At 50.7% G+C, this 13,134-nt stretch overlaps 1 protein-coding gene across 1 annotated transcript; it reads left to right on the top strand.

The window, feature by feature from the left end:
• The first annotated feature begins 11,374 nt into the window (after nt 1–11,374).
• NKX3-2 (NK3 homeobox 2) lies at nt 11,375–12,787 on the top strand. The gene is made up of 2 exons (XM_032686086.1): nt 11,375–11,768; nt 12,215–12,787. Exons 1-2 carry the CDS (start codon nt 11,375–11,377, stop codon nt 12,688–12,690), a joined length of 870 nt encoding a protein of 289 aa, XP_032541977.1. The 3' UTR covers nt 12,691–12,787.
• Nucleotides 12,788–13,134: the final 347 nt, after the last annotated feature.

The raw sequence follows: 13,134 nt of genomic DNA, 5'->3' as shown, positions 1-13,134 counted from the left end.
GCCTGGAGCTAGCAGACACAAGGAGCCTCTTCAAATGTATCCAAGAAAGGAGAAAGGCAGCTGTGCCATATAAAACATGTACAAAGCTTTGCTGTTACAGACTTATAGTGACCTTCATTTTTCTTGCATGAACAAAACACTGTCCAGTTACCACTACAACCTCGTAATAAATGTTCACACAGTTTTGTTGTATTTTCAGAACTGGGGAAGTTTTTCCTCTGAAAATAGCAATAGGCTCAGGGTGTAAGTGCTAAGTACTTAAAGTACAATTGGATAATATTTCCTACTATCATTATATACCACAGTGGCAATAATCCAAAATGGAATAATCCATCACAAGTGAACACAAAGACAAGTAAATGCTACCACAGTAATGCATGTGGGGCTGTTCTGTATTGAGGCATTCCATGAGACAAAGAAGGAAAAGTCTTCTATTCTTTCATAGTGCTCTCCCTTCAAAAAAAGTAGCATGGAGGGGGGCAGTATTTCAGTTTTCCAAGTACATTCACCTAATTCTTCTCTTAAGATTTGTCCATTTGGTTTCTTGAGATAATAGGATTGTTCAAAGACACCCATGAGCACAGGCAATGCTTCATAGATCTCATTCCTTCACTCCTTTCCCTCTTTTTACACCTTTCTCAAATTTGCTCAGCTTTTATCAACTCTTTTCTTCTGAGGGAAAAAAAAAAGAGTGAGAAAGTGACTGGTAGGTCTCTAAAAGAGTAAACAAATCCAGTTACTTTTGGTTTTGCTCAAGAGCATCAATCTTAAACTGTCCATCTGCACCATCTCTTCAATTCTCATGGACCAGGGGAGAGGGGTCATCTGAAGCCAGTGCAACATATCCATTGGACCAATATTTGCTCTCTCCTTGCCCACCAAGTAGAGTATTTTGTCTTGGTCTGGTTGGGATTTGGCAAGGGTGAATATACTAAAATATGATAGGGAGAAACTTTCAGCCTATTACAATAATCTGTCCAGAATCATTAAAAGTGAGAGGTGAAGATCCTGGTGCTGCTGAGCAACTCTTTGCCTGTAAGGGAGCCAGCCCAGCAGGGCTGAGGTCTCCTTTGTTTTCGAGACTTTCCTAGCCTTCTCCTCATGTAAAATCCACACACAGAAGGCAGGTGAGTAACTGCCTGATTGCAAAGCAAGGCCAAACCCTGTGTGCAACGAGAAGGTACGCCCTGTCTCAAACCCTGTGCTTCTGTGCGAGTCACTCGCAAGGCTTCAGAGGCAAATTGTGCAGATCTTCTCTAGAAAAGCCATTGCTAGGTTGCAGTTTCCTTGGAAAAAACTGTTTTCCGGGCACAGATAGTCCTACAATAGCCACTAGATGGCAACGGGTGCCTGCCAGGTAGCACAGTGGGCACAGTGTATACAGGCAGGCACGGGCAGGATCCCTCTCTTGCCCCTGGAACACCCAGAGCCTGGGGTGGGTTAGACAAGATTCTCAAGGGCTCCAGAGAGGACTAAGGTGGGGCTGACGCGCGATAGTCCTGGGGCCACTGCTCCCAGGCATCCTGAACTGCCCATTCAACAGCTCCTCCTGAGCTCCTGCACTGCACAGCACAGGCAGGATTCACCTTTCAGCAGGAACACCTTTTTTCAACACTACATCCATCAGTATGCTGTGTAGCATATCATTCATAAGTCTAAATCAACCTAGTGTTATTTTTACAGATACAATATTAAATTCCGTATAACATGGGTCTATGTTCATAGGCACTCCAAACTTCTGAGGAACAGTGCATTTAACATTTTTCTCAAGTGTAACAAGTTAGATTCTGTGGTTTAATCGAAGCAACCTATTCCATTGCATTCAGTTTCCTTGCTCAGACCCTTCTCATTTCTCTCATTTTTCCAGCCCACTGTTCGTAGCACTTTTCCAGTCTAATTACCTCTATCCTCACTTCTCATCTGACCTATCTTTCACTGCTCAGTGTCCATTTGTTCCCATGCCATGCACTTCAGTTCTCTCAGAGTCCCTCTTAGATCTCCCTTCCTTCCCTCTCCCCTTTTCCTTTTCCTTTCCCTTTCCCTCCTCAGTTTGCTGCATACTCAGATATATATGACATCTCCTGCCTTTGTTCTCCTTTTTATTTCTTAAAAAGTCCTTTCTTCAGCTCCATTCTTCCCTCCTCTCAGTTTTCTTGCCATGACCAAGAACTTTTGTGAATGACAAAAGTCCTGACATCAAACCAGGGGGCCTTTACTTTAATTGTACTAGCCTCTGAGAGTAAAGACAAAGAGAGAAGTTGTGAAAACATCAAGCAGACCAATCATAACCCCCTTTTCATCAGCCATCCTTATTCCTCATTTCTTGCAGATCTCTGATGTGACTGGAATTACATTTCAGGTTTCCAGGACCTAGCATACAAGAACTGGGGCAGACTCAACATCAGACACCTGCTGAGCCAGCAGGTGGGAAAATAAAGCCTGTTCTTTTAGGAAATTATTGAACATCCTCTTCCTCTTGGAGAAAATGCAAAGGGATTTCTCTGTATTGGCTGGGGCCCAGATGCTAAGGCACATGATAAAGGATAAATATCTAAGCGAGCTGCAGCCAATAACATCCCAATATATTCATGGGCTGGTGTTATCCTTATCATGAGTCTCAGAATCAACACTTTTTGAAAAGGAGTTTATTAAATGGGAGAGCACTGTGATGCTCACAAGAAGGACCAGTACCATATACCATGTCCAAAGGGCTAGGGCTATTGGAACAAAACAATGCACAGATCCCTGTCATGACAGTGATTTGTAGATGACAAACTACTTTTCAGTTCCATAGCTGCTAGTCTTCTCTTCTCCTCACTGAAAGGATCTCTCCATCTCATTATCCAGTTGTTCTGACATTTATTATACTCTCTGTGAAAGCAGCTGTTACCTTATACCAAAGCAGTTACACAAGCTGCCCAGGCCTGCTTCTGAAGTCACCACGTATTCAGAATTAGCCCTAGGAGCTGTAGTAGTGCACCTGGCCATATGCAGACCAAGGAGCAAGGATTTGGAGTTGAAAGGTGAAAGTTCTTCCATAGCCTCCATAGACTGCAGGGTGTCAACTCATCTCTCCAGCAGGTTACTGCTCTTCCAGAGCCTGTCAACAGTTCGCAGGGCTTCAGGGTCAACACACCTTATGGCAGCAGAGGTTTCTTAGAGTTAACTGTTGAGGACACACTAAAACAGCTAAATTAAGCCCTGTGAATGAAATATTACTCTATGTGAAGCTCCTTTGCCTTTGGGAGATTTTTGTCCCCTGCATGATAGCTATGGGCACAGTCAGAGATATGAGTATCAATATGGGCATGACTGATCCATAGGTATATACACCATCCATCTTTGGGATGTTCAATCAACAGTACAAGGATGTTGGACTACAAGGGCTTTGTTGCTTATTTTGCAGAAAACTGTACTGCAGACATCTTTTTGGAGCTATGTAGAAGAACACTTCATTTTTTGGAGTTGTATTTCCTCATGAGGGAGCATATCTGGTGCAAAACAGCCTTTGATAGAGAAGTGTTGCATAAAGTGTACATTGTGTGAAAGAAATATAGTCACACCATAAGTCCTCCAGAGATATGAAAGGACAGTTGATAGCAACATTTTTGACTGAAGTCTGTATTTTAATGCTTCCTACAGGCAGCAGTTTGCCATGGTCCTGTACAAGGCTGGAACACTAGGAGTACATGAAGAAAAGCATGGGGTTGTTAATCAGCTCTTGTAAAATACAGACAATACTATAAAGCACCAGAAGGCTACACCACACACTAACCACTTTCCAAAGCAGGGAGAGCAGAAATCTCTCATTTGTCCTGCCAAAAATAACCTCAGCCATAGTGCAGGATATCACAACTTTCCGTCTTGGAAGTATTACCAAAATGTCCTTCCAGACAGAACTCCTCTACTTCCCTCTTTTACTTGCAGGTAGATTTCTGCATTCTTTTGTTGTGAAAAGTCTAGATAAATAAAAGGATTTTTTTGGTCTTTCAAGGGATCCATAACTGATATTTTGTCCACCTGCATTTCTGGTCCTTCCCACATCACAAGAGTTTTCAACTAAGTCACAGGAATCCTTTAGTACTGGAGACTTCTTCAACCAACTCATTAACAATCCTTCATGTGATGGGATAAGGTGCAAACTGCTTTTTTCATATTACACATTTTTATTTGTCACCTGGCACCTGCCTTGATAATTTTTTTCTTTTGTTAGGTAAATCCCAAAATATGCCTACAATAAATTCAAGAAATAGCTACTTCTATGACAGGAATGCCTTGAAAACCTACTCAGGAGACAACCTATAATTCAGAATGCCTGAATTTAGGCAAAAAACACTAATGAAGAAAGAAATTCTGAGAGGATAGAATTGAGTATCTTAAGGACAAGACAGGGTGCTTATTTGCAGTCATTCACAACCCACGTGCTCAAAGTCTCTTTTCTTTAAGGAACACAGAAAATATGAACAATACCTGTATTACCTGCAGACAACTTGCATCATGTTTGCTTATTTTCGGGCAGTCAATTAAATCCGCAGGTGTACTGAACAAAACAGAGTCACTAATTTATTTGTGAAGTTTATGTAAGTATTTGTATTCTGACTGGGCAAGCCAAAAGAATTAGTGATTTAATGTAAAAGCCGTGTTCAGATGAAACATACGGTCACTGTACATACAAAATCATTGCCAGTGGAAACAGCTCACACAGTGAACTTGCTAATTGCCCTAATTTCATAAACTCAGTGCTGGATCCAAGGTCTCCACGCTTAGACTGCTTGGCTTGGCTGCTCCACCAGAAGTTATCAGGCATGGATTGTGGCAAAACAACACCGTGAGCTTGCAAGGCAGCTGCAGGCGTGGACCCCCTGTCACACAGCATGGAGAGCTGGGGGCCTTGTTTTCCAACAGAGCTCTCAGAGAGGCTGGGGTGCCTTCAAAGAACAGAGCTTCCACAGAGTGAGATGCTTGGTCTAAGCTGCCTGGCTTCCTTCTCTGCTCAACAACAGGATGGGTACTCCCAGGGACCAGGCCCATCACCCTGTGCAACTGCCTGGTGCACTCACACCTCTGATTTCCCCTCAGACACATGCACACGATCACATAGGCCTGGATCCAAAACAGGACGGATGTTCCACAATTCTCATCTCTGCAACACGTTGCATTTGAGACACCTGAGTCAGTACTGGAGTTCCTGAGTCAGATCTGCTTCTCCGAGCAGCACCCCAACAGTCAGCACTGCAGGCAGGAGGCTGCCCAAGACATGCACAGAAATGTCACATTCTATCTCTATAAAGTAGGCTTCCTAATCAGTGTGAGGAGGATGTGAAAAAAATGAGTCCTTAATCTCAAATTCTGAAATTTTTGAGTAATTGGTGATCTGTGTAAATTTATAACTGATAAGTCCCAAACACTTCCAGATTTTACCTTTGATGGGTGTCTGCTCCTGATATGAATAATAAAAAGATAGAAAAATTAATATAAAATGCTATCAACTTGCTGGCAATAAAGAGGTGACTCTAAGACAAAGATGTGAAATCATTCTAGAAATGTAAACAGTTCCAGTATTCTGAGAGGCTGTCAGGCTTAGGTGGTTTACCTAAGCTTCAGAAGCAATAAAAATATTTAAATGTTAAGCCAACGTAGTCATTGATTTAATTATCAAGTTAGTCCACCATACATGAAAAGTGAGCTCAGCTGTTTCAAACAAAATAGGAAAGGTCATTACTTACATATAGATTGAAGAGCAATGGTAAAGGAAACCTGGACTTCATATGATGTTGTACCAAATAAACACCAAATGATTAATCTGTGCTAGGAGTGTTCTTAAAAGCCTAAAGACCTGCATACAGCAAATTTATCTACTGTGTTATAGTGAATAGTCATTAAAATGTTCTAGTAAATAATAAGGGAAAATTCAGAACCAGTAGATGTACCAGATACTGTATGGGAGATTCACACATACACGACTTTGACATAAGTAATTTGATCTGTTTCTACTTCAATTTTTCTATCAGGGATTGCAAATAAATAGACTACCTCCTCCTTTTAAAATTGCATGAAAAAGATAAAAAGGTAAATACAAAATGCAGGAGCTACAAAAGCTTTAATTAATGACTATAAGAAGCACCTAGTCATTTGGATATGCTGGTTTGCTTTTCGTTAGTAAACAAGCTAATGTTGTCCAGGTTGTATTGCTATACTACAGATAACTACATCAGAAAATGAGGAATATATAGCCATGTACTGTACTAGTAGGAAACCTAGCATAAAAATAAGAAGAGGGTCAAAGAGAAGATTTATTTCAAAAGCTGGTCGTGCCTGATGGTGGCTGTGGAACAGGGCTCTCAGTGTGCACAGAGCTCATTGCCTCCTGGCACTAAGCATCAGACAACCACACAGCTTCACTCCTTCCTGGGAGAAAGTCTGTATGTCTTTTCCTGTTCAGGGTCTGTAAGGCAGAATAATTCAGAAGAAACTGCCATGTAGCAAAATGAAATGTTGGTAGTTTGTTTTCATACTTGGTACTCAGCATGCCAACCCTTCAGTTTTTAGTGGAAAAATGAAGCAACAAGAGGGAGATCTGGGTTAGCTTTCCCAGAAACAGCATCTCTGAGTAATAAAATTGTGTCACTGTATATATGCAACCAGCAAGATTCAAACATTCCTTTCAGTTTGGTTGTAAACTCTTATAGGAGCATTTGTGTTTCAGCCTCCCAGCCTTAAAGGACATGGGCTTTTCCCCTTATAAGGAGTATGAGCAGAAAAGGGGATTATAAAGCAGCTATTAAAACCTACTGAGCTAATTCGCTAAAAGGTTGTCAGTCTAGGGAGATTAAAGTTCTCATTGTCAGCACTATATTTGCACATATTCAGTTGGATTCTTAACGTCATTCCAATTTTTCTCTTAACTGTAGAAAGTACATCCTTCTCTCACTGAAGTCCAGAAGCATCTTAGAGTTGACAACTCAGCAGCAACACAGGATCCTGATGTCAACTGCAAAAAGCGATTTGAAGGCTGAGTGTTGCAGCAGTTACTTACGTGAGCTCCCTCATGAAATACACAGAGAAATCCTGGTAGGGATGTGTTTTAGAGATGTACAGCTGTCACCTACTGTGCAGTTACAGTTACATTTGGTTGGAGATAAATTGTTGTTATTTAAGAAATAGAGTCAAAGCATAAATCTGTTCAAAAGCATATTATCTGAGATTTTCCTGAAAAACCAGCAAGTTGTCCAGGACACATTTATGTGCCTTTGCTGCACAGTCAGAGAGCAGCACAGCCAAAGTAAAAGCCATGAACAAAATCTTCCCCATCACCAACAGAGTCACAGGGGATTAAAATTCCTTGTAGAAGGAAGCACTGTTTGCACCACTGCCATCTTCCACCTAAGCCCCTGAAAGATCCATGGGAAACTCAGCAAGGATTTGTATTGCTCTGAGTATATCAGGAGGCAAACTAGGAACAAGTCTGGGGACACAGCTTCTGTCTAGGAAAAATAAAGATCACCTCTAATGAGGTATGGCAAAAGTATTACCTACCACCATGCAGGCTTTGGGAAGTGCTGCCAAGAGGGCTACAGTGTGTGGTAGCCCCTGGTCATGAAACTTCTTGGCCTGCCTCAGAACTGAGAAGAGCTTGGAGGGCAAAGCTAGCCTGGTTTTGCTGGAGAGCTGGCACATGGAGGCTACACCACTAATTAATTTCCCATACTGGGCAAATCCTACCCTGAAGGAAAGTTTATAACACTTCCTTTTCCCAGCACAATCCATTCCCACCCAGGGGACCATCTGGGTCTTTTTATACAACGCTATATATTGTGTAAAAAGTGCATGCTCTTCAGAATGGCTTTTTTAAGTTTGTGCTTTTATATATGATAAAGAGGCTTTCATGAGCTGGCCATGAGCAGGACACATCCTTCCCCGTTTCATAACTCCATATGCCAGATGCAGTGCTTCTGTGGGTGAGCTCCCTCACACCTGGCGAGCCAAACGGCTCAGGTGGCTGCGAGAAGCCACCTCACGCTGCAGCCAGGCTGGCTCTGCCCCGCTGTCCAGCTCACACCATGCTTTATCATTGGACACCGGGACAGGGCACCGGGGCTGTGCCTCTGCACCTGTGTCTCTACACGGCGCGATCATCCCAGCCCCCATGTCACCACGGCCCCGAGGACGGACCCGACAGTACGGGGTCGAGCTCCAGCCCCAGGGCAGCCCCGGCCCGGGCAGTGCGGCGGGACCGCCTCTAGGTGGGGCAGCCCGGCCGCCGGCAGCGCCGGGCCGGCTCCGCCGGTGGGAAGCGGGAGGGAGAGGGGCAACGAGCCGGGGGGCTCCGGTGGGCGCGGGGAGAGGCACTTTTGGGGCACGGCGGGGTTTGGGCTTTCTCCGCTTCGATAGAACACACGACTGTGAAACGGCGGATCCCAGGCGGTATATTTCAGCTTTTGGCCGCTTCCAGGCGGCGAGAAACGGGAAATGCGGAGCCCCTGTTAGGGGTGGAAGCAAGATGGGAATCGTGCCCCCGCAGACATCCTCGGTTTAGGTGCTACCCTGGCTCTCGGTTGCCTACACAGCTGCCTCCTTACGTCCCCTCGGAGCCTTTTTCAGCGAAGAGGGTTTGTGCCCGATTTCTCTCGCGCAGGGTCGGAGAGGACCCTGTACTCCCCGCAAGCCGTGGCCGGGCAGCCCCTGCCCTCTGGTTGCTGCCCCGGCGGAGGGCGGCCAGGAGCCGGCTACCAGCGCTCCTCCACGGAGGAGGCCAGTGTGGAGCAGCGCCGGGCCGCCACTCTCCCCCTATCCCTCCCTCCCTCCCGCTCCCGCGTCTCCTCCTCGGGGCTGGGGGCCGGGGGAGGCGGGACCACCCAGCTGGTCCCCGGCTGCCGCGGCCCCGGCCCGCCGGCCCTGCCCGGCCTCCCTCCGCCGATCCCCTGCGCCTTACCCCCGCTGCCGCTCGCTCTCCTCTCCTCCCGGCCTCTTCCCCAGGCATTTCCTCCCCCAAACAGCGGTTTTCTGATCGGAAAGAGGGCGCAGAGATCGACCGGGAGGCGGAGGAGAAAAAAAAATTAAGAAAAAAAGGAGGTGGTGGGGGAAGAGCTGAATAAATTGGCAAAGAGTTTCAGACGCTGTAAACTAACTGCAGGTATTTTCAACAGCTTGGGCAAGAAGCCTTGTAAATCAGGGTATTCGCGGGCTGCAAACTGCCTGTGCCGGAGCTCGAAGCTCGGCTGCACCGGGAGAGCGCCTCGTCCTCCTCCCCGCCGCTCCCTGGCCACCGCAGCCGCCAGTTCTGCCTCCTGCTCGGCGCTCTGCCGCACCCGAACACAGCCCGAAAAAAGACAGGCACGACGGGACGCTGTCGCGGCCAGCCCTGCCCGGAGCTCCCCGGCTCTGCCGTGCCCCGAACTCCTCTCCAGCCGTCAACCCAAACCACGGGTGCCGCGACCCGCATCTCCAGCCTCTCCCCTTGGAAACCCTTCCTCTGTCCCCACGTATGCGGCCACGCATCTCTTCTGACACCCCAAATTTCATCTCTTGGCTGTTAAACACCCCTTAAAATGCCCGTACAGGGTACCCTTCTTACAACCCTAAGCATCTTCTTGTAAGGGGATTTCTCGCAGCTTCCCTGGATGCCCCTTGTTTTCCTCCAGCCCTTAAAAAAATCCCCTTTGGATATTTTCTGAGTGTATCATGACACGAAATTTTGGGTGTCAAAGCGACTGCTTTCTTGGGAAATACGTAGGTAAAAAGGGATAATGAGTGAGACCAAACAAAGTTATTAAAACAGTCTGAATTTGTTCAGGAGGATAAAGCCTGTTCCCGCTCAGTCCCGCAAAGGGGCTTTCCGGCTTCATGCCGTGTATGAAAGAGGGATTATTTATTTTATTAATTTATTTTTTGGGTAAGAATTATGATTGAAAACGTTTAATTAGTGCCAGAGTCGTTGATAATCAATTATCGTCGCTTCTTAGTCTACTGCAAACAGACGCTCATCTCTGCGGCATTAAGTAGGAAGGTGGTGGCGGTGGCCACACGCCTGTGTAGAAGCACAGTGACACCCTGGGAATTTGGCTCATGAAGCAAAGCCTAATTTTCGGGAATCTCTTTCATATGCTCTAGCTCCTTACGTGGCCGCGTTCTCCCAGTACCAAAACCCCACGTTCGCGAAAGGCAGGCGTTTAATTTCTCGTGTACCTGCTTGATAACCTTGCCGGTATTTTTCGGTTAGTTCCGAGAATGCCAATAATATTTGAAATAAAGAAAAGCATGATGCTTGGGGGCATAGTGTTGTTTTGGCAATGAGTCGCATACATACAATTTCACATGCGTGTAATAGTTTCGAAAAGCTTCTTGTGTAGGGCCGTTTTCTTTCAGGGAAAGCATCGTTTCAGGGAAAGCATCTTTTCAGGGAAAGGAGTCTTTATTCGGAGAGAAATTGTCTTCCTAATACGGGCTTTAAAAGCCCCCTGGACAGAAGAGCGTCCCTAATATAAACCCGACCATGTTTTTAAATAAACGCAATGGTGAAAAGCCCATTTTCCAAAACCGGACGAGGCTGTTTTGCGTTCACCCCGACACGGCGAGCGGCCGGGGCTTGGGCGCTCTCCCCGCAGCGCGCACAGCCCCACACCGGCCCGGCGCCGTGGCCCCCGACAGACCCCAAAAGAGCGGGTTCCTGGGGCTCTTCCTCAGCAGGACGCAGCAATGCCCGCAAGCCCGCGGCGTTGGTCCCGTCCCCGCGACGTTTCCCACTGGGATCGGACCCTTCCCCGTCGCTGGGCTTCAGCGCTCGCTGCCCGGTTCGGCCGAGGCGCGGCGAGAGGGAAATACGCTGGAGCTGTGCTCCCACACAGTTCCACTCCTCCAGGGGGAGGCCGCCGCTCTTTGCCGGGAGCGGGTCGGTCCCGCCGAGGCCCGCCCGGGCCGGGCCGCCCCGCGGGCCCAAAGGGGTTAAGGGGCGGTGCGCGCCCCGCGGAGCCGCATCGCCGCGCGGCGGGGAGCCAATGGGCGGGCGGGCCGCGCGGGCGCTGCCCAATGGGGAGGCGCGGGGCCGGCGCTGTCAGGCGGCCGTGAGGGATGGCGGCGCCGCCGGCAGAAAAAGCGGAGGGCGGGCGGGGGCGGGACAGAGCGGGGCGGAGGCAGCGCCCGCGCCGCCAGGGACCCGCGGCGGCGCCCGGCGCAGCGCGGTGGCCCCGGCGGCCCCGGCCCTATGGGCGGGCGGGCCGGCAGTGGCGCAGAGAGGCTGCCCCCGCTGGCGCCCGCCCTCCCGGCGGCAGAACAGGGCCCGGCACCGGCGCGGCGGCGGCGGCCGGCGATGCGGTCGCCCAGCTGAAGGCGCGGCGCGCTCCGCTGCTCGCCCGCGGGGCCGCCCCGCCGCCGGGCCATGGCCGTTCGCGGCGGCAACGCCCTGACGCCTTTCTCCATCCAGGCCATCCTCAACAAGAAGGAGGAGCGCGCCCGCCACGCGGCGGGGCGGCCGCCGCCCCCGGGGGCTGCCGGCGGCTGGCGGCTGTGCGGCGCCGCCGAGGACCCGCCGCTCCCAGCGCCCGCCGCCCGCGCCCAGGCCCCGCGGACGCCGGCGGGCTGGGATTCGGACTCGGCGCTCAGCGAGGACCCAGAGGGCGAGCGGCGCTCCGAGGAGGAGGGCGCCGGTGGCAGCGCCCGCCCCGCGGAAGCCACGGTCGGGGGGCGGCCGGCGGAGGAGGTGCAGCCCCCGGAGACGGCGGAGCGGGACGCCGCCGGCCTCAGCGACAGCGAGATGTCGGCCACCGTCTCAGGTAGGGGCGGCCCCGTTGCGGCCCCTCCACACCCGCGTGGGGAGGGCGGGAGGGTCTCAAAGGGCCGGGAGAGGGAGGTGGTCCTGGCTTGCCGCCGGCCCCGCGGGGGTTGTGCGACGGGCTCGGGATGTACCGGGGGGGAAAATGCCCCTGAAACGCGTCCCGCGGGGGGAGGGAGGGCGGATCGGGGAGGGTCCTTGACCAGGTTGAACCCGCAGCCAGACGGGGTTCCCGGCGTTTAAAGGAGACCGAGGAGCCCCGGCTGCCCGCGGGGCTGTCCCGGCGTCGGGGCGGGCAGCGGCTCGGTGGGCTCCCCCCTCGCCTGGTCGCTGCGGACCGGCCGCAGGGAGCGCGCCTGGCCGCGGGTGCGGGCCCCGAGAGGAGCGGGGATGCGGCTGTCCCGGTGCCTGCTTGCCCTCATCGCCGTGCTCTCGCCCTGCCCGCAGATCGCAGCCCCCCGGACGAGGAGGACGGAGCGGGCAAGTGCGGGAATTTGATGCCGGGGGAGGAGGAGGCGGCAGCGCCGAAGCCGCGGAAGAAGCGCTCCCGCGCAGCCTTTTCCCACGCGCAGGTCTTCGAGCTGGAGCGGCGCTTCAACCACCAGCGCTACTTGTCGGGGCCCGAGAGGGCCGACCTGGCCGCCTCACTAAAGCTCACCGAGACGCAGGTGAAGATCTGGTTTCAGAACCGGCGCTACAAGACCAAGCGGCGGCAGATGGCCGCCGACCTCCTGGCAGCCGCCCCCGCCGCCAAGAAGGTGGCCGTCAAGGTGCTGGTGCGCGACGACCAGAGACAGTACCACCCCGGCGAGGTGCTGCGACCGCCCTCGCTGCTCTCCCTCCAGCCGTCCTACTACTACCCCTACTACTGCCTGCCCGGGTGGGCTCTGTCCACCTGTGCTGCAGCCGCTGGCACACAGTGAGGGGCACACATACATATCCCGCTGCCCCCGACCCCCCTCCCATGCACACTGGCAGCCAGGAAACCCATCTCCCCTCTGCCACCTCCCCATCCATCAATCCATCCATTCAGCTTCTCAAATCCAGATCCCCAGCTGCAGCTCTCAGTGCCTCGGACAGTATTTATTATTATTTTATTGTTATTTTTATTATTAATATTTTTGGATGGTTCCTCACCCTCTCCTCTTTCAACATAGGACTTCTCGTCCAACCCCAACCCGACCCACACCCCATCCCCACCCCGCCAGCTGAGGACTCTCATGATTCGGCACGACTTGTTCATGGTATCCATGTTGTCAGTGTATTTGGTGTAGACTTCCTTGTTTGTTTGTTTTATTTCGCTTCGGATTGGTAGAGACTCGATTTGTGTGAAGAGATAGAAAGAGAGAAAAAAAGAAGAGGAAAAA

The sequence above is a fragment of the Chiroxiphia lanceolata genome, chromosome 4 (genome assembly GCF_009829145.1).
Source record: "Chiroxiphia lanceolata isolate bChiLan1 chromosome 4, bChiLan1.pri, whole genome shotgun sequence".
Classification (NCBI taxonomy): domain Eukaryota; kingdom Metazoa; phylum Chordata; class Aves; order Passeriformes; family Pipridae; genus Chiroxiphia; species Chiroxiphia lanceolata.
The sequence above is the reverse complement of the archived record's forward strand: the minus strand, read 5'-3'. Positions and strand labels throughout refer to the sequence as shown.

Excerpts from the sequence above, each read along its gene's own strand:
- NKX3-2 (XM_032686086.1), top strand. The coding sequence starts at position 11,375 with ATGGCCGTTCGCGGCGGCAACGCCCTGACGCCTTTCTCCATCCAGGCC. Across the intron at positions 11,769-12,214 it reads GATGTCGGCCACCGTCTCAG|ATCGCAGCCCCCCGGACGAG; the intron begins GTAGGGGCGGCC and ends CCCTGCCCGCAG.